The 21,455-nt window shown below is 42.0% G+C and overlaps 1 protein-coding gene across 2 annotated transcripts in view; it reads right to left on the bottom strand.

The window, feature by feature from the left end:
- CTNNB1 (catenin beta 1) overlaps positions 1 to 21,455 on the bottom strand; it is a 32,664-nt gene that overhangs the window by 5,622 nt on the left and 5,587 nt on the right. For both annotated transcript variants that reach the window (XM_005278593.5, XM_065587119.1), the window contains exons 2-11: positions 5,506 to 5,565; positions 4,765 to 4,992; positions 4,316 to 4,569; positions 3,983 to 4,221; positions 3,688 to 3,889; positions 3,252 to 3,396; positions 2,551 to 2,654; positions 2,130 to 2,468; positions 1,497 to 1,655; positions 648 to 767 (exon numbers count right to left, since the gene is read on the bottom strand). In XM_005278593.5, coding sequence (XP_005278650.1) covers positions 648 to 767; positions 1,497 to 1,655; positions 2,130 to 2,468; positions 2,551 to 2,654; positions 3,252 to 3,396; positions 3,688 to 3,889; positions 3,983 to 4,221; positions 4,316 to 4,569; positions 4,765 to 4,992; positions 5,506 to 5,518 — 1,803 coding nt within the window. In that variant the 5' untranslated portion in view covers positions 5,519 to 5,565. The remainder of the gene's footprint in view (positions 1 to 647; positions 768 to 1,496; positions 1,656 to 2,129; positions 2,469 to 2,550; positions 2,655 to 3,251; positions 3,397 to 3,687; positions 3,890 to 3,982; positions 4,222 to 4,315; positions 4,570 to 4,764; positions 4,993 to 5,505; positions 5,566 to 21,455) is intronic.

Raw genomic sequence — 21,455 nt, 5'->3', positions numbered from 1 at the left:
ATATCAATACTGCGCTAAATCTTGACAAGGATGAGGTGCAAGCTGTCTTTAGCAGACTGCAAGAGGGAGCAAGTTCCAGAGCCAAAGTTCACTTCCAGGTGGTGAGCCAGGTAACGGAACATTGAATAGGGACTGAGAGTGGCTGGCTCATTACAGAAGCAGCTTTTCCTCTCCTGGAATTGACACCTCCTCATCTATGATTGGGAGTGGACTACATCCACCCTGATTGACAGGGCCAATTCAACACTGGTTCTCCACTTGCGAAGTAACTCCCTGCTCTCCATGTGTCAGTATATAATGCCTGCATCTAACTTTCACTCTATGCATCTGAAGTGAGGTTTTTACCCATGAAAGCTTATGCCCAAATAAATCTGTTAGTCTTTAAGGTGCCACCTTGTTGTTTTTACAGAACAAAGTGAGTATTCTGGCAGAACACAGCCACCCTAATAGAAGGCCTCACAATGTGTCTGGTTCCTTGTTAGGAGTCCTGGGATCATTTCCTTAGTCACCCAGACAACTGATTTGGGCTCATTCAGTATAATGCTGAACTGATGGGCCAGATCCAACATTAAAAATAGTGTCTTAAGGCTTTTTTCATGCCAGGAAGACAACTCTCAAATACAGCCATTTCAAAAGATTTAACTTACCTGCACAAATAGTGGAATGGTATTTAGACCCCTGATTACAATTCGATTGTGAACATCTCGTGCAAGGATATGAAGGGCTCCAGTACAGCCTTCAACTATCTCCTCCATACGCACACCCTCCTGTATAGGGAAATATACAAAGGCATACTACTATACTTTTAAGAGGGACATTATTTTAAACTGTTAGGATATTGAGTTTGTGCATTGACATGTTCATTAATTCCCCTATCTTGGTAGACAGTGACAGAGGACAGGGGGAAGAGGATAGGCATATATAGAGCCTCTGTAACTTGAAGTTTCTCTGACCACTAGAACTGTTTAGTGTGTACTCCAGTTCATATATTAGTCACTGAGTTATTCAAAGTTTCAGATTCACTTTGGTGCACGTGTGCGTGCATAGTTCTGGTAAGACAAGATTGTTGAGTAGCAGGTGGTGTCCCTACCTTTGGGGGAAGAGTAGAGATTCTTTTCCAACAAACCAATTAGGGAACAGGCGCATTGTCTACTCCTAATAACCTCTTGCTCAGTATATGAATTAAACTGGCTCTCCCAGACTCCCCATGGATCCAATATTGAAGAGCCTCTGCTTTAGGGGAGACTGTCTGGAGAGGGGATGTGATCATATACATGACATATCCAGATTTGTCCAAAATGCTAATTGGACTGCAGAAAGAAGGTGCTTGTAACAGACTAACAGTGAATGAATCTTAACATTTACAGCAAGTCATTTTAAGATGGTAGAAAACTCCATTTTCTGCTATGCTTAGACATTTAAGCATCATGCCTTGACTTCTAAGAGGGAAACATCCCACAGTGTCTTGTTTCCCCAACTACCTCTTAATAACATACCACAAACTGCTGTTGTGTTCCACCCATAGATGTGCGACGCTGGGTATCCTGATGTGCTCTAACCAGCAACTGAACTAGCCTTGGAATGGCGCCTTGTTCACGCAGGGGTGCATGATTGGCTGGACAGAGAGCAAGATTGCGGATCAGACCAACAGTAGCCTGCAATTAGGAAGGGAAAAAAAAGTTAAGAATTTACCGCAGTTAGTCTTAATTCTGATGTTGTAGCGAGCAAGTCTCTGCAAGAGCTAGCTTCAAGCTGTTAAAGGCCTTGTCTACACTGCCACTTACAGCACTGAAAATTTCTTTGCTCAGGGGGTGTTAAACACCCAAGCAATGCAAGCTTCAGCACTGTAAAGTGGCAGTGTAGATAGTGCTCCAGCCCTGGCAGTTATCCCCCTCGCAGAGGTGGGATTATTACAGCACGGGGAGAGAGCACGGACCTCAGCTGTGTAGACATTCCCTAAGGTTAGTCTTCCCACCCATCCTAGACATGGGTTACCTGGATGTTCTCCTGTAGCTTACCTTGAAGACAATATTCAAAGCAATCTCAAAACTCTAGTGTCAAATATACCACATTTCACTAAACATGTTACCACAGATGCAACAAGTGCCATCTTAAATTTATAAGTTTACCTTGATCAGGGGCCAGTGAGATGGTGGGTGTAAGAGTTTAACCACTACTGGAAGTCCATAGTGAAGACGTACTGCATTTTGTGCCATCTCAGCTTCCTGATGTCTGCTAGTGAGGTGACGAAGTGCACAGATAGCAGGTTCTGTGATGTCTTCCCTGTCACCAGCCCGAAGAACAGTGCGCACAAGAGCCTCAATACCACCAACTTGGCATACCATCATCTTGTTCTTATAGTTGTTGCAGGTAAGGTTAGAAAGGATGCCAGCTGCACAGGTTACAACATTGATATCATCTGACCCTAGAAGCTGAACAAGGGTTCCTAGAAGACCTTCCATGCCCTCCTGTAGAGAGGGAAAGAAAGTGTTGTAAAACAACACACAAAAGGTGTTGCTTGTGTTCTTGATCCCTAGCAAAACCACTTACCTGCTTAGTTGCAGCATCTGAAAGATTTCTGAGAGTCCAAAGACAATTCTGAACAAGACGTTGGCTTGGATCTGTAAGATGGAGTCCCAAAGCCTGCATCCCACCTAGAACAAGATTCAAGTTAAACACTTCAGTGTTAGCCTACAGCCTTTCAGAGGCAGTAGTTCTATAGATCCTGATCTTGCAAAGGGCTGAGATGGAGAGCACCTTCAAATCCACCTGAATTTAAGAGGTAATGAAAGGCACTCAGACTTTGCAAGATATCTTCTACCTCCACTGTTATCATAATACAGACTCCTATACTACAATGGAAGAGTTTGCCACAAGTCTTAAGTCTCCCTAAGCAGTGTCCAAACACTTAACCATGAGTCTTCAGCCACTTTAATTTTGGCAGACAAATGAACTCTTAGCATATAATACATTATGACGACTGCTCCATTACTTATTGTATGACATTAGTCTTGTGAATGCAGAAATCAAAGCTACACAGTGGTTTATTAGTATTCAACTAGGTTGGTGGCTCTTACAAGAGCCACCTCTCTAGTCTAAGCCACTAATTTCTAAGAAGTATTTACATATTTAGTTTGTGTAATTCTTTCCATAATGTCAGTTCATATCCTTGTGGGGTGGCATGTATTGGTACTAGAGTACAATACACACATGCAGCCATTAGCATGGGTACAGCTAATCTTGATACTTACCAGCTTCAACAATAGCAGGTTTGTTACTAGAGCAGACTGAGAGCACCTTCAGCACTCTACTTGTGGTCCACAGTAGTTTCTCATATGTGTAGGTCCTCATTATGTTTACTAGAGCCTGGGGTCCACCACTAGCCAGAATTATCAACTGCAAAGGAAGTTGTATTTAGAGCTTAAGATGAAAGTTATGACCCCTTCTTTCCATTATCATTCAGTCTCCACATGCATGGGCAATAACCTGGATGGCTAGGGGCTGTTCAATGGCCTCAAAGTATTTGTCACCCTTGCTGAAGCAATCTTTTCACTTCTAGATGTAGTTGGTTCCTACATGTGAAGGGAGAAGTATCCTCCATAATGACATTAGTGTCATATCTGACAGCCCAGAGACTGACTGCCAATAGTGAATCTGCTCATGAAAAAGTTGGATGCATTAATTTACCTTGCTTTCTTGATTGCCGTAAGCTAAAATCTGAAGGCAATCTGTTGTGATGGCCAAGAATTTAACATTTGTCTTGTTGAGTAAGGCAACCATTTTCTGCAGCCCACCAGCTAGACGGACAGCCATTTTGGCACCTTCCTGATGCAACAGGAGGTTGTGCAGAGTAGTTATAGCATAGAACAGCACGGAGTCCACAGGAGAACTAAAAAAAAAAAACAAAAAAAAAAAAAGGAAGTCAGCACCTACCCCTATCGGTATTAAATACAGGTAAGTGTTGCAATGATACGCCACATACCCAAGCATTTTAACCAGAGCAGGAATGCCTCCTGATTTGAAGATGGCCAACAATCCTTCACGGTGATGCGAGAGGTTGTGTAGTGTACCTGCAGTGCAACGGGCTGTTTCCACATCATTTGTATTTTGCATAGTACGCACAATAGCAGATACCATTTGAGGAGAGCGCATGATAGCATGGCGGGAGGCTTCCTTTTTGGACAACTGATGAACCATAACTGCAGCCTTGTTCACCACCACCTATATGAAGCATGAAGCAAGCTTTTAGTTTTAGCTAGTCATTTTAAGGACACCTTGCAAATGGACTACATTAAGCTAGAGCATACACATATACCTGGTCCTCATCATTCAACAATTTGGTCAGTTCTGGGATGGCACGAGTTGCAAGTTCTGCATCATCTTGATAATTTATCAAGTTAACGACAGCATGTTTTAACATCTGGGATGGCTCAGCCAGGCGCTGCACATTAGTTGGATGAGCAGCATCGAACTGTGTGGAAGGGATCTGCATGCCTTCATCCAGTGTTTCAGGGAACATAGCTGCGCGCACTCTCTGTGCTCTAGTCATTGCATACTGTCCATCAATGTCTGAAACAGAAGTAAGATTTGACTTAATGGATTTTGCTTAAGACTGGACAGAAGTAGCATAGAAAGACAAGGGACATCAAGTAGTCAATTTGCTTAATTCTACGAATGTAAATACCAATCTTAATTTTACTAGATGAGTGTCAGTTTGCAAGTCATTCAAACAAGTTAATGTAATAGAATGGAAATTTTCCTTACCAGCTACTTGTTCCTGGGTAAAGGACTGAGAGAACCCCTGCTCCCACTCATACAAAACTTGGGTGGTGTCAACATCATCCTCTTCAGGATTCCCCTTGCCACTCAGAGAGGGAGCTGTTGTTGTGGCACCAGAGTGGATACCAGAGTCAAGATAGGATTGCTGCTGCCAGTGGCTGACTGCTGCTTTTCTATCTGGCTCCATTGCCATATCCAACTCCATCAAGTCAGCTGCAAGAAATCAGTGTTGAATATGTAGACCACTTGTTTATTAGGTGAATTTTAGTCCTAAGAAGATGCAGCATGAATTGTAACAACTTTGAATTTATTTGGAAAGAGCTGAGACAGTTGCTTCAAACTATGAGGTTTTAACTTTATGCCAGTTCAGTTACCTGGAGACCCAAGCAGAACATTAAGCAGAAAACAGGCAACCCCAACAGAACTGGGCAACAGAACTCTTGTTGGTGCATCCAGGACATGTAGGGATTCATTCACCAGTCTTGTGCCTTTTTGGTGGGGGAAGGGACCTTGTTGGCACTTCTTAGACTGAGAAAAAAAGCACATGTCTACAGGTTTGTGCTCTTCCTAAAGAATTTTCCACATACAAAAATATTTAGCAGTAGATGGAACAGTTACAGTCCCAGAGTGATTAAATGGGAAGAAAGAGCTAAAGGGTTAGGACACGCCCCAAATTTTTGTCAGAGCCAAGCAACGTTCAGTCTGAGTGTGGTATGTTAGATATACCTTGGGTTGCCATGTTCCTTGCTGGGCTCCCAAAACTGTAGTCTGCAGAACTTCAGAGACCTTAACCAGAAAAAACAAAAAACACACAAGAATTACAAACTTGCTAGCTTCGGTTAGTTTCTAGTAAGAGAAAGGAGTTCAAGTTATGGGATCAGCCTAAAATATTAATGCTGTATCTCAGTCCACAGGTTAGGAGATGCATTGTATACAGTGCACTCAATTACTAATTAGCAATCCTGCTCCTCCAGGAATGGAAACATTAGGGACTATACATCCTGGCTTCTGCTAGCAATCTCAGAACATTTAACTTTCTTAAAAGTCCAAGAGGAAAAGCATGAAGACAGTGTTGAAACCATTTTCTGCATTTCTCTATTCCTTAGCTATAAACTGGAACCAGATTAACATCATGCTTGGGGAGAGGGTAGAAATAAGAAGAGTACTTGGACACCTTTCCAACTCTGATCCTAGAGTCACTATGTAAGCCTTAACCCCTAGGAAGGCTGTAGACCTGGAAAATGCATAGGCCCACTGTAAGCCATCATTATGCAAGGCTACTAGTGGCCCACTGGCCATCCTTCACCACCATTCCATGGGTGGAGAAAAGCCATTAACTGCATCCCTAGGCCACCCAGAGAGACTTCTGCACTCCAGAATCCTCAACTGATCATTTAAGCCAAGTCGGAGTCTGCTGTGTGCCACGGAGTAGCGCACAGACTTATGATTTCATCTGTTCCTACTGCTCACTCCCCACCTCAATTTGGTTTGCTAGGGAAACAAGTTTGATAATAGACAACCAGAAGAAACTTGCATGAAAATTAAATGCTGAAGAATCACAAATTAGTGTTTCATTCTCATTTCTGAAGTTAGTCAAGACAATTCTTGATCTAGGCCTCACAATTTTAACAAGGGTTGAAACATTAAGCCCATGTATTCCCAATGTCATGGAGAGTTGACTGAAGATGAACTAGACATGCAGCTAAAGTCCTCACTAGTTGAGTTTGGCACAGCAAGATTTACCCACCCAATATCTGCTTGCAATGCTCCATAATCCCCATCCCCCAGTTTAAATTAAATTAGCTTCCCCACTTGACAGGCAGCCATCTATTCCTGATGTGTAGACAAACGTATTTGGCAGTCAATCACTGAACTGTTTTTCCAAGCTCATTCATATGGGTAAAGCTACTAAGAACACTTCAGTTTGCCACAAGAGAGATAGGGCCGTCATTTCTCCTTGATATTAGAGGAGAATATTTCACTCTTCAATTTGCACTACTGTCTAATAGTGAAAGATTAAAGCATAGCCAGACCTATTCATCTTAAATACAGTTTTAAAAAAAGTTTAAAAATCCACTAAGCCACTTTGGCTAAAACATCTTTTACAGTATACAAGCTGAAGAAACTTTACCTTATGATCTCCTTTTATACTAGTAAAACACCACTTAAGATGGGTGGGGCTTCAGCTTTCTGATCTGGGCCCCAGCGAGTCTAATGCTGGTACTGCTTGGCAGGCCCCTGAAACCTGCTTGTGGCCCCACAGGGGGACCTGGACCCCTAGTTGAGAGCCACTGGTCTACACTACTCCTAAATTATTAAAACACATCACTGGCTCCTGGAATTCAACCCTATTAACTGTGATGCAAGTTGACCATATTTAGAACTTAATTTTATACACACTCTTGAAAGCATTTTGCTTTAAAATATTTCTTACTGCTAAGCACAGTGTTATGTAGGTATTGCCAATGGCATAAATAAACCTGAGCACTAAGCCATACATTTTGCTTTCCTCTAATCAACTGCTACACATGAAACCTGTTTTGCATTTGGCATTTGCATTTTAAACTTCCCTGGACAACTATTGCTCAAGTATTTTAAAAAGATTGAAGGAATTTCAGCTTTATTCAAGTGCATGCAAGCAAGCTCCCACAAAAAGGGAACTTCACAGCCTCTGCCTTCTGCCAGATTCACCCAGCCAAAGTAAAGCTTCTATGTTGCAGGAAATCCACTGTTCTGATGTTGCATGGCATTTTGGTATGTGTTCAGACTATTATTTCCAAAAGACAAGAATAGAAACTAAAATACAAGTTAAGCCAGAATGACTAGCCCAGCAACAGTCTCATTTTCCATCTAATCAAGTTTAGTGTTGAAGCTTGAGAAATATGAGATGCTATATGTTAAAGTAGTATCTGGAAAATTGACAAGCCTAACAAAATATGTGGAACGTATTTCCTGACTGTTTACTTGTAGATGGTTTGACTTGGACCTCTGATCTATGTTGAAGATTTTAAAAACTGCTGACAGATGTACTTAACCAGGTAAGAATACCAGTGGTCAGCACTAAGAGGGGGAGGGATAGCTCAGTGGTGTGAGCATTCACCTGCTAAACCCAGGGTTGTGAGTTCAATCCTTGAGGGGGCCACTTAGGGATCTGGGGCAAAAATCAGTACTTGGTCCTGCTAGTAAAGGCAGGGGGCTGGACTTTATGACCTTTCAAGGTCCTTTCCAGTTCTAGGAGATAGGATATTTCCATTAATTTATTTATAATTTATTTTATTTAGCTGCAGCATGTTGGGCCTGTTTTATTGAGGCAACTGATTACCTCAAAGTCTTAGACTACCAGGCAAAGTGTCCTTAGTTAAATGAAATTAAGGAGTTGAAAAAGATTCAGGAAAGCAAAGGCAAGACAGGTGGCTGCAGAGTGCATGCTTACACATGCTAGAATTTTATATTGCATAAGCCTACATAATGTATAGTATAATTAATTTAGTACATTGGTATGCATTTTGCTGATCACTTCTAAAGTTTAACTAGCTCTCATTTGCTGCAGTTAGGACTAGTTTTCTAGATGTGCCAGCAGCAAGGTGTTCTACCCAAGATTTTTACGTTACTTTGTTGCAGATCTATCCCAACTTCTTCCTCCTAAAACATCTTTTTATCAGGAGATAAACTAATTTAATAGATGAAAGAATACCTATCACATACTTGAAACTGGTACAGAATGGAGTTTCTTCTGCAAAGATCAGATAATCTGCCCAGGCTAGAACTGTCCACCCTTCATTAGTTTAAACTATAGTTAGAGGCAACAGGTCAGGCAACAGAAAGCCCTCTTTGCCCCCGCATTCTGTTAAACGTCCATGAATCATTGCTGGTAGTTAGTAACTACAGCAGTTAGCATGGAGTGCTTGAACCGGTTATAGAAAGACAGCATTGGCAGCCTAGGCTACCCAAATGAACAATCCTCTGCCGACGGCCTGGTTACCACCCTGGGTTCTGCAAATGAGTTCTTAATTCAAGCTATGGAATAGGACACAAGAGTTCACCACCTCATGTATTGCTTTGGCATTGATTAACCTCCAGACACTTTCCCCTGCAGAAGCACAGAGATGCTATTGTCCATCTTTTCCCAGAATGCATGCTGCTTAGCATTTGGTAGGAGGAAGAGGCCTCTTAAGGGCACAGCCCAGTTGAGTTAACCCTGTGGAAAATCCCTTGATTTTACTACATTGTGCTGTTAGGGCACTGCTGCATGAAGAGCCCTTATTAAATAGCCAAATCAGTATCATGAACTAGTTACAGAAACATGGTTTTGCTTTTTAGTATAGATAAGGCCTTAAAAGTTTGGCAACATGCTACTGCTCAGAGGCAATCAGCAAGAAAGTTTTGAACTAGAAGCCCATCTTCCAATAATCAGGATGGATTAACCATTACCATTGCAAATCTGAAATGCATAGACATGGCATCTTTCCCCCTACCCTTTGTCTTGTCCATTTAGATGACCAGCTCTGTGGCAGTTTGTAGTGTTTAGCACAAAAATGAGGCTTCATTGTTTGCTCCAGGCACTACTGTAAAAACATTTTGCTTTTTAAATATATAAGCAAAGAGACAACAGCAGCTGAATGAAAACAGAAAGTGATGATCATTAGTGAGCTAACTGAAAAATTCTACATACCATTCATTTTTGTATCTAGAATTTTGAAGTCCTTTTTGTACCATACCCCCTTTTAATTGTTTTGTCAAAAGTGAAACAAGGTAGTTTAACAGATTTTTAAACAAGGTATTTAGGCATTGCTACCCTCAGCACTGCAACACCCAACTGATTTGAGACCTAAATCCCTAGGAAGAGGGCTTAAGCGCCTAAATCAGTTACACACTGCAAAGGCAGCAATGCCTAAATAACTAAAAATCTAGGCCTTTGTCAGTCTCAACAGGACACTGAGGGTTACTGCATTTAGAGTAAGTTGAACTAGCAAGGGTGCCAACAGTTTGAGCATAAAGGTAAGGAAGATCAGACCTGCAGTTTGAACAGTTAAATGCTTGCGTTTTAGCTATATCCATCCTACAGTCTAGGCAGTAATTTAGTCTTTTCTGTTTTAATTAGTGCACGGTTTTAGAAAAAACTTCAAGTCATTGCGAACTACTAAATTGCATGATATTTTTGCTCTATTTTGACTGCTCTACAAGATAGCCATTTCAACTATGGAAGTTCCCTCCACTCTTAAGAATCCTTAATACAGCTCTACACACGAACACATTGCTGTTAAATAGTCTTTGCTGCTAAGTTTCAGCCACATGGGTCCAACAAATGGTCTTGTGACAGTTGGTTGAACTAGGTACTGTGCATTCTTTATACAGTAACTCCTCACTTAAAGTATCAGAGGGGTAGCAGTGTTAGTCTGAATCTGTAAAAAGCAACAGAGGGTCCTGTGGCACCTTTAAGACTAACAGAAGTATTGGGAGCATAAGCTTTCGTAGGTAAGAACCTCACTTCTTCAGATGCAAGAAGTGAGGTTCTTACCCACGAAAGCTTATGCTCCCAATACTTCTGTTAGTCTTAAAGGTGCCACAGGACCCTCTGTTGCTCCTCACTTAAAGTCATCCCAGTTAACCTTGTTGTGTTTCTGATCAATTAGGGAACATGCTTGTTTAAAGTTGTGCAATGCTCCCTTCTAACTCATTTGGCAGCCACCTGCTTTGTCCATTGCTTGCAGGAAGAGCAGCCTGTTGCGGCTAGCTGGTGGAGGCTTGGAACCAGGGTGGACAGGCAGCTCCCCACTTCCCTAAGTTCCCTGTGCTGCAGCTGCCCAGCAGGCTATGAATTGGCAGTTCAGCTGTCCCTCCCCCTCACTGCCATGTGCTGCTCCCAGAGACTCCTGCTTGCTGGGCAGGGGGGAAAAGAGGGGCTAATGTCAGGGTGTCCCGCTCCCCCCTGCTTACCCCTTCTCCATATAGAGCAGGGAGGGGACATGGACAGAGAAAGCTTGGGGCAGCAGCTACTGTCTCAACTTCCTGATCCATTTGAGATTGTGTCAGCTTACTTAAAGGGGCAGTGTGCATTTCTCTCCCCCCAAACACAAGGTGGGAGTCTGTGTGCTATGCTGTCTCCCCTCCCTCCTGTTCCTGCTGCCTTGATGAGAGGCTACATTAACACCGTGTTAACCCTTGAGGGCTCAGCGGAGTGCTAGTTCATCATAGCAGCAAGGTATTCCCTGGGAAATATCCCTCCCTCTTCCACCCTGTAACTTCACCACCTCAACCAAGCTTCACAATCATCATAGCTGTGAACAGTATTAAATTGTTTAAAATGTATACCGTTTAGATCTATATAATAGTTTTTGGTCTGGTGAAAAAAATTCCCTGGAACTTAACCCCCTCTATTTACATTAATTCTTATGGGGAAATTGGATTTTTTTAACAGTTTTGCTTAAAGTCACATTTTTCAGGAATATAACTACAACGTTAAGCAAGGAGTTACTGGACATCCAATTCTAAAAATATTTTATGGTATCCCAAATTGGTATGTAAAATTTAGAGAGAAGTGGCATGCACTCTTATGCCGAGTGTAGAGGATCAACACAACTGAAGCTGAATGAGTCACTCGTTTTGAATGCTTCCAGAGGTAAGTTATTCCTGGTTACTTCTTCCCCTGTTTTCCTCAGGAATTTTAGTGAGCAGTGAATCAATCCTACAAGTTGCCATTCTACAGCAAGAGTCAGAACTGCTATGGATCCTGTTTGGACAGCAGATGCTCCCACCAGCTACTTCAAACCTAGTGTCACTGAGTGCAGACAGCTACTGTCATTTCACTGTTTCCTGGCAAATGAAGCTCAGCAGTATGAGAAAGTTATCACTCACTACAAACTTCAGACATTTCCTACTAATAGCTAGTGTCATGTTAAACTAGCATACAGGCAAGCTCTTTAGTAAGGCTTCCTAATAATCTTATTGTATTCCAAATGCTGAATATTCACAAATTCTAGTTTTTCAACTGTGATGTTCTGTACTTAACTTCTGTTGGTTGTCCACCAAAGTAGTATGTTCCACCAGGAATTACAGGACATTGATTCAAAGGCTTTTTTTCCAAAAAAGCCTTTGAATCAGTTTGACTAACATTAGGGTAGTGAGTCTTCAGTTTCATTTCTTTCCCTGATGAATATTTCTCAGTCTGAGCAATGAAAGGACCAGTCAGTTTTACTTTGTCACTACAGGAGAGATGGTTTCTTAGGATGTACACCTTGAAAGCTCTAAGCTAGCCCACCCTTGTGCAACATCCCTGTTTAGACTACAGCAATTGCTTACCTGGAATATAGAGTATTCAGTGTACTTCTAGCGGTCCTTAATACCATGCAGTGTATAAAAGCATTTTTAAGCTTACAATTAGTTAGTAATTTGAGATCTACCTAGCCTCAAAACACTTACAAATAGAGAGCTAGTTTGATAATATGCAAGTTTAAAAAGAAAAAAGGGGGAGAGGAAATTTTAATCAGAAGATTTTTGTACCTACTCAGTCCCCCTGCCCTTTCAATTCCAGCCTCTGAGACCCACCTCCCAAGTTTTCCAGCATCAGTATTCCAAAAGGTAAATAATCCAAGGACAATCTCTTGATTTCCCGCCCCCCAAGCCTTAATGTCAAGATAGCAGAGGGACACACCCAAATATTTTCCTCCACCCTTAGCAGATCACCTTTTAACAAAGAATTTTTCATCTGCTTATAGGAAGTATAACAAGTGTTTTATTCAGAAAGATTAGAGACTTCCCCCAAAAGTCATTCCCCCTATTTACTTTTGTGAAGTCATAAACCTACTAACTCAAGACAGCCATGGAGTTTTACATGTGAGGTACCAGGTACATCCAGATTTCTAATGCAAGAACTAGTTTTATTAACCTTGCATCATGAACATTAAGGATACAAGCCTTGTTCCTTTATGGCAGGGGTAGTCTTTTTTTGGGTCAAGGAGTGGGGAGAAAATAAAAGACCGCAAGTAAAAAGATTTCAGGGTCAGTTCTAAAGCATCGGGGGGGGGGGGGGGGGAGGAGGAGTCTACTGACTGCCTATTATTGACTACCTCTGCCTTAGGGTATGGCCACTTTGCAGCTGGGAGCAAGCCTCCCAGCCTGGGTAGACAGACTCTTGCTTGCTCAGCTCCAGCTAGTGTGCTAAAGATAGCCGTGTGGACATTATAGCTGGGGCTCTCAAGCTCACCCAGTTTCCTGGGTCTAAGCAGCCTCCACACTACTACTTTAACATGCTAGCATGATCTGAGCTAGCATGACGTCTACCCATGCTTGGAGACTGCAGTACAGCATACCCGTAGAGCCAAATATTTGTTTTATAAATGGGAACAAGTCTATTGGCTTTAAGATTTTGGAAAAGCTTTTTACAAACGTAAGGGTCTTGACAGTTTGATATGAGCGTCCCTTATTTCAGTTCTTTCTAGATAGAAAGAGGCAACACCACTAATAATGCACAAAGACAGACGTAGCCCCACACTGACCAGTCAACACAGTTTGTCACAGTGAAGTTGCATTTAGGAAGACAGAGCAACTTAGATTTGAATTAGCACAACTAAGCCTACTTACTGTAAATTACAGCTACCAAGGCTTTATTCCCCCTGTACAAGTCAAATGCACACAAAAAATGCAACACACTGAATTATAGTGGGTCACTGACATGTTTCTAGTTTATCTGTTTTCTGATTGCAAGAGAAGAGATAACCTATCAGAAAGCAGTCTCTGGACTCTACTTGGGGTTCCATTTTTGGATCAACCTCTGGATAAGATGTTCCACCTCCATTTATGGGAAGCTTGGTTTCTTTTGTTTCCAGAGCCGCCTTCCTGCTCTGAAGTTGTTGGGTTTTGTTTTAAGAGGGTAGAATTCTACTGTTAATTTTTTGGGCCCTTCCACCAAGAAGGACCCAGTTATTTGCCTCCAGTGCTTAGATGGTTGAGCAACTGCAATGAAACTGACTGATCTTGTTTCATACTGCTGCTACTAGCAGCTAGCAAAGCAGTGAGTAATGCTGGTGCTGCCTGCCTGCCTCAAGGCACCAGAGCAGCTCTATTTAGAGTGCCCTCTTTGCAACACTAAGGGCTCATCACTCTTCGAATGGAAGATTAAATATGGTAGAAACTGTTGGTTTTGCAACTCCCATTTTCCCTATTTACCAGGGAACGTCCTGCTGCTCTTTGATAATTCTGAGTTCTGTAGATGTTCACTACCTTCTTTACAGGACCCAAGTATGCACCCCAACTGGAAATAAAAGTAATACTTGGCTCAGAAGTGTCTGACTTGCTACATTTCTCAAATACAAGAGAAAGGTGTGATCCCTTAATGACTGAGGAACAGGTTAGTATTTAGCATTAATAAACTAAATCCCGAGACTTATCACTGACACTCATTGTCCCAAAATAAAGGACCTCCAGAAACCACTGGTTCTTCACAAGTTAGCAGCAATGCTGATCATTGATAGCCCCCATATATCAGGCAGGTAAGGCTGCAAGGTGGTATGCAAATTAACTCTCCAGATTATCAAAACAATCCCTAGAACACTTATCCACATAACAGCTGACTATATGTAGTCAAATAATTCTTTAGTTTTGTGTCTATTTATAGACCACATACATGTAGAAACAGTAATAGGAGCCTGAAGTTAGATTTAAAAAAAATCTGGCTGCCACATCCTTAACTATTTAATTAAAACTGCCAGAAAGCAAGACTATTTAGAACAAGCCCAGCTGCGGGAGCCTTGTCCACAGCATAGATCAGGGGTGGGCAAACTTGCTGGCACGAGGGCCACATCCAGGAATAGAAGTTGTATGGCAAGCCATGAATGCTTACAAAATTGGGGTTGGGTGTGGAATGGAGTGAGGGCTCAGGTTGGGGGGGTGCAGGCTCTGGGGTGGGGCCAGAAATGAGGAGTGCAGGGTGTGGGAGGGGGCTCTGGACTGGGGATTGGGATGCAGGAGGGGTGAGGGGTGAGGGCTCCAGCTGGGGGTGCAGAGGGTGCTCTAGGCTGGGACTAAGGGGTTCAGGCTCTGGGAATGAGGGGTTTGGGGTGCCAGAGGGTGCTCCAGGCTGGGAGCAAGGGGTTTGGAAGGCAGGAAGAGGATCAGGGTTGGGGCAGGGGGAGAGGCTATGGGGTGCAGACTCTGGGTGGCGCTTACCTCAAGCTGCTCCCAGAAGCAGTGGCACATCCCATCTCTGGCTTCTATGCAGAGAGATGGCCAGGTGGCTATGCACACTGCTGCATCCACAGGCACTGCCCCTGCAGCTCCCATTGGAGCCCTGGAAGGGGACCCATGCCGCTGCTTCCAGGAGCCCTGTGTAGCAGCCCCCAACCCTACTCCCTGGCTGGAGTGCTGGTGGGGGGAGGGGGCAGGAGGGAGAAAAAGGGGGAAGGGAGAAGAAAGATGCCATGCTGTGGCTTCTGGGAGCTGCATGGAGCAGCCCCCAACCCTGATCAGGGCAAGCACCAAACCCTGCTCCCCAGTGGGAGCTCAAGAGCTGGCTTAACAGCTGGTGGGCCAGATCTGGCCCATGGGCTGTAGTTTGACCACCCTGGTATAGATCCTACCCATGCTAGAAGAGCTAGGAGCTCTGTAGTTTTCCCTAGTACAGACAAGTTTGGGAGGAAGCAAGGAGTCAAAGAATCAAGGTTAAAGGCAGGGCAAGTAGTGTGTTCTAGCCAAATGGCTGAAGTATACAAAGTTCTTAAGTCATTTGATACAAGACAGTAACCAAGTCAAATTTTGAATTACTTGCCATTCTTTACCAGTACTGGCTGCTTAAATACCTAAAACATAATTCCATAAAGTTTGATAAAACAGAGGCAATCCCTTCACTGAAACTGCAAAGCTCACCCACAACTCAGTTGAGCAAGTGTTTGACTACTGAAAAAAAAGCAATCAGAACTCTTAATTAAAATGGTCAAGTATTCTGTTCTCCAGCAAGGAATTTCAGGCTGGAGTTTTTAGCAATTATTTTCAGTAGTGATTACTGACAGCCTCTCCTTTTGCATTGTAAACACAGTAAGAAATTAGTATTGGAGATACTCCCATGTTAAATACAGACTTCAAGGGAGCAGTAGCACCAACCCATCTCAGCTACTAAGATTTGGAAGAAGTGTACTTGGAATTAGGATAAACTCAGTTACCAAAAGCCAAATATAGGGGAAATGAAAGATGCAGGGTTATTTGTGGTGCTCTCCCAAGTATCTTTAGTTCACGTTCTTGTTCTGAACCAAAATACACAAACAATCTACTGCTCTAGATTAGAAGTCCCATAGATACCTGTTCAATAGTCCATTGCCTACAAATGGCTGGCGCCAAGAGAAAGGGCAATACTTTAACACGGCTACTTAGGCTAGTGCACTGAAGTCATTGCAGTAGCCGCTATAAACTTAATACCTTTCTTTTTTAGAGATTAAGATGAGCAGTTTCTTCACTCACAAAACCAGCTAACTGTGGGTGCTTCCATAACCATGAGAGAGACTATGACAAACTAAGGTGGATAAGAGTCAAAGACTATAAAATGGGAAGTACAAAGCATTTTAGTTTCCTAATTAGTGTTTCAGATTTTAAAAAAGTTTTACTAAGAAGTTTCACACTTAATACTCATCTATGCCTGAAGATCATTCCAGGGCCTCAACATGCTTATTGGGAGACCACTACAAACTCCAACACCATGCAAAGCCACCTTCTAAAGTACTGAATTTCCAGAAAGAGAAAAAAAAAAAAAAGAAAAAAACCACTGACTAGCTATGCCTTCAAACAGCAAACTTTGTAATGGGACTTGTGCTCCTAAGTCACTCAGGTGACCGAAAATCTCATCTGATCCTAAAAAAATTAGGCTCCTATTTTTGAAAATTATGGCCTATGTATTGAAAGTCTAAATATCTTTTCATTACCACCACTGAAACAAGTTTTTTTAACTGACAGATTTGCCTCTAGGAAAAAAAGTTTTAAACAAAAACAGTTTTAGCCACCACTGCTGCACACATGATTATTCCCTTTTAAGTCAGTAGAACTGTTGATACAAGTTACATTCCTACTGGAAAGTGTCCACTATCAGGACCTTCATCATCAACTGTTTTGCCTTCTTGCAGTTCTGTAAAATTCAAATAAGATACTCCAACAATGGTGGCATTTAAAAATACAGGGTTTTACAGTTTAGTTCATTATAATTGTAATCTACAGTTGCAACAGCACGTTTACACGTGTTAGTTTTAACCCCATCCAGTGTCTGTCAGGGTGAATTGACTGAAATTATGCATTGTACACTAACTCAGGAGTTAGACCATTAAGCTTTCAGAGGCTGAAGATACTAGCAATCTGATATTATTCCCAAGTTTACTTAAGCAACATTCATTTAGATATCCCCCATGAAGACTCAGGATTTAGAGGTTTGAACTCCTCCTCCACTATATAGTTAATAGGAGAATATAACTAGAGCCCCTACCAAATTCACAGCTATGAAAAACACATCATGGCCCAGGAAACCTGACCTCCCACCATGAAACCTGGTCTTGTGTGCTTTTATCCAATACTATACAGATTTCACAGGGGAGACCAGCGTTTCTCAAATTGGGAGGTCCTGACGCAAAAGGGAGTTGCATGGGGTCACAAGGTTATGGGGGGGGGGGGTTGGGTTAAATGGTATTGCTATCCTTACTTCTATTGACTTCAGAGCTGGGCAGCTGGAAAGCAGTGGCTGTTGGTTGGGTACCAAGCTCTGAAGGCAGCACCCTGCCAGCAGCAGTGCAGAAGTAAGGGTGGCAATACCATATCATGCCATCCTTACTGCTGCTGTTGGTGGTGCTGCTGCCTTCAGAACTGGGGTCCCAGCCAGCAGCTGCTGCTGCTCTCCAGTTACTCAGCTCTGAAGGCAGCACCACCAGAGCAGCAGCACAGAAGGAGGGTTGCAGTAGTTCTACCCTCCCACACAATCTTGTGACAACACCCCTCCCCCCCAGAATTCCAACACTGAAATTTCAGATTTAAACAGCTGAAATCATGAAATTTAGGATTTTTTTAAAATCCTATGACTGAAATTGACCAAAATGGAGCATGAGTTTGGTGGGACCTAAATATAACTAAATGAAGCCTGTTTTAATAAAAAACTTTATTAGTTAATATTTGATACCAGTTGACTGTTAATTCAGAAGATAACCAATTGTGAGGGGGAAAAAAATCCAGCTTCACTGACCCTTACATTCCTTCAGATGTTTTGTACAACACAAGCAGGGGACAAGTGAAGAAATTATGGCAGGATTTACATGTTTATATACAATATATGTTTCAGTCTAGTGTCTGTCCTACTCACATAAGACATTACTCCAGCTCAGAAAAATTTGCTATGGCATCCTTTACTCCATTTGTCTAAAAAGTCCTTATTTAAACCTGATGCTTTTAGTCTAAGAATTTAAATTGACATTTGAAGCTAAGGAGATGCAAGATAGGTGAGGTAATGTTTCATTGGACCAGCTTCTGTTGGTGAGAGAAGCTTTTGAACTTCCACAGAGCTCTTTTGAAGATACCCCTAAAATCCTGGGACCAACCCAGACTACTGTGTTAGTCAGTCTCAGATTTCCATCTAATTTGAAAGGATGGAAATGCAAACCTTAACATTTAACTCCCATTCTTGCATCTAATATGCATAGGAACATGTGAAGTCCAGTTCTGTGCTATGCAAGCTAGGTTACTGATTTTAAAGTGAAATTGAACAGTTTGCTGTGTTGCTTGCAAAATTTCAAGTAGTAAGACTGGTCTTCCTCCACTACAGCTGTTATCCTACTGGAGACTTGTACATCTGGGATAGCTGTGAAGTAGTAGTGTCACCACGTGACCATTTTATAGTATTTCATAAAGTTGGAAAAGTACTTTCAGTTTAAAGTCAGCATGATACATTCCAAGGGCTTTTTGATGCCAGTGACTTGAGGGAAAGCCATTAAACCAGCTAATACATGAAAATTCTGATCCCTCCAATGCCTAATGCAGCATCAGATTTGGTTGATGGACTACTCTAGAAGTATTTAGAGGCAGCTATTCAAAAACTGACTTGGTACAAGCTAGTCAATGTATAGTGTAAGAGCAGACTTCATAACCAAGTTTATGTAAAACATTTGTACTGAAAGCAGTTTTCTACCAGTAATATCTAGTTCTTTAATTTTGCAGATTAACATCTTTTGTCATTCTAGATTCACAGTGAATTTGATGACTTACGAGGTCAATACCAACTCCCTGAAAACAAACATAGGCTTGAGAAAACTCAGTCTGAAGCTTTGCAAGAGAAGGGGGCATTGATAGTGATGCTACATTTTCTCTAGAACTTTTGCCTCACACATTTGAAGTTAAGCTTCCAATTTCCAGTTCTGAATCTGTATTAACAGAAGTCAGACAGTCATTCTATAGGTTTCTCCCACAATTACAATTCTCAGTCTGCCCAAAGAACTAAGTTTGATAAAATGCAATTATTTTAGTTAGTATACTTTGCATTTAAAGTAAACATTTCACTGCTATTTGAAGCCACTGAGAAAGGACTTTTCTACACTGCAGGGAACTGAATGCCCAATGAATGACTTGCTATCACACTAACAGTTCAGGCTTCCAAGTCCTTGCTTCTCCTCCATGTATGTCTTATGTTATATATATATGTAAGAGATCTATTAATGGAGAACTTCAGAGACAAAACTCTCCTCCCTACCCCAAAAAAGACTGATGCCTTGTCCACAACACTGCAAATAAAATTGGTTTAAAGCTACCACCATTCCAAGCAATCTAAGAACTAAAGTTGTAAAGTCAGATTTTACAATTAATGAAATTCCAATTCTTGTTCACATGCTTTTATTACCTAATCTTAACAAATACAGCAACAGCACAAGAGTGCTTTGTATCTTCAAGAAAATTAAGATACTCCCATCCACAAAACAGCTGTTTAAAGCCATAATTAAATCCTGCTATAGTAGTCTTGACTACATTTTCTAGAACTGGATTAGCTGTACTATGAAGATTTAGAGGGTCTTACCAAGCAAATCATTGTAGTTAAAAAAAGTAGGATTACCTTGCATCATCAATTCTATATACTGCAAAAAAAGTATAGCCCACAAAGAGGTGAGAACAGCATAGCATGGTTGCTGTCTGTTAAAGATGCATCTCTTCTGCCCCTTCAATTATGCTTAACATTTTCCAATAATCAGGATAAAATATCTGACAAGCAGAGGACACAAGATTCTGCAGGTTGCTTTTAGAGTGGGGTTATACTTCAAACTGTCTAGAAACTGCATCATGGTAGTTACGTGTTTGTCTTGGTAAATCCTAAAGAAAATGTGTTCAGTTTACACAAAGATTGACCATACCTATACTATATAACATTGCACTTGTTATACACCATTCAAGCCAAATCAGTATTACAGGGCTAAAAGATGTCTGCCCGATAGTTTTATCTACCTCTGGTTAGTAAGCAAGTAAAGGTGGTGTCCTTCCAGTGCAGCAGTGTCCAGAGACATCTTGGTGACAAAGGCAGACCCACCCTCAGCTACTGAGATTGCCACTGAAGTTATTCCTGAATTCCCCTTTCACATCAGCCTCTGGCTCCAAAGGTACAAAACTCCCTCTACAGCCTCCCCAGCTGTCACTTAGTTCTGTCTTTAACCCCACTCTTCACAGTCACCTGCGGTTAGTGATCAATCTATCAGGGATTGATGTATCATGTCTCATCTAGACACGATACATCAATCCCCAAACGTGCTCTCCGTCAACTCTGGAACTCCACCAGGGCGAGACGCGGAAGCGGAGTCGACGGGGGAGTGGCGGCCGCCGATCCCGCGCTGCGAAGATGCGAAGTAAGTCAATCTAAGATATGCAACTTCAGCTACGCTATTCTCATAGTTGAAGTAGACGTATCTTAGATCGATCCCCCCCTCCCCAGTGTAGACCAGGCATTAGTGGCCAGACAAGATGCAGATACTCTACCACTGTCAGCCTCCTCTTTTGGCTCCTCCTCCCAGTGTGGAACAATCATGGCCACAGCCTGGGGAAAGCTACAGGCAGCACCAATAGCAGGCAATAAACACGTAATTTTGGGTGCATGAACAGTCTTGTTAACTTGTAGTTGTTTGCCAAAGCGATAAGCAGCAGCACTGAAAGTGTTCGCAGACACCAAGAAAACACTATACCAGTTCTCATTTGGAAGACTGATACTCATGAGGGACTGCTTTTCACTTTCAAATGGATTTTTACCAGCTCTGCAATGCTGGAACTGTAAACATAGTAACCAATTTTACAATCTACATGTGAGCATCTAAATAAAGTTGCCTAGAACTTGTGACCAGCTATTGAGGCAGAGTCTAATCTGAAGTCTGAGGATTAGTTGCTATTTCCAGATCTCATAGTAATGTGCACAAAGAAGCCAAAAATCAGATTGGGGGTGCTTCATCATTATAGAGTTTGCTTCTTAGTTTATGAAAAAAATTTAGTAACAGCACTTTCTGACATTACTATACTTTAGCAGCTTGAATAATTGCTTTATCGGCAACCAAAACCACTGTGGGCTTGTCTTCACTACCAGGGAGATCCATGCTGCTGCAATTGATGCAGTGGTTGTTGATTTAGTGGGTCTAGTGAAGACCTACTAAATCAACAGCAGAGCGCTTTGCAGTCAATTCCAGCTCTCAGAGAAG

Source organism: Chrysemys picta, chromosome 2 (assembly GCF_011386835.1).
Source record: "Chrysemys picta bellii isolate R12L10 chromosome 2, ASM1138683v2, whole genome shotgun sequence".
Lineage (NCBI taxonomy): Eukaryota > Metazoa > Chordata > Testudines > Emydidae > Chrysemys > Chrysemys picta.
This window is presented reverse-complemented; position numbering and strand designations above follow the sequence as displayed.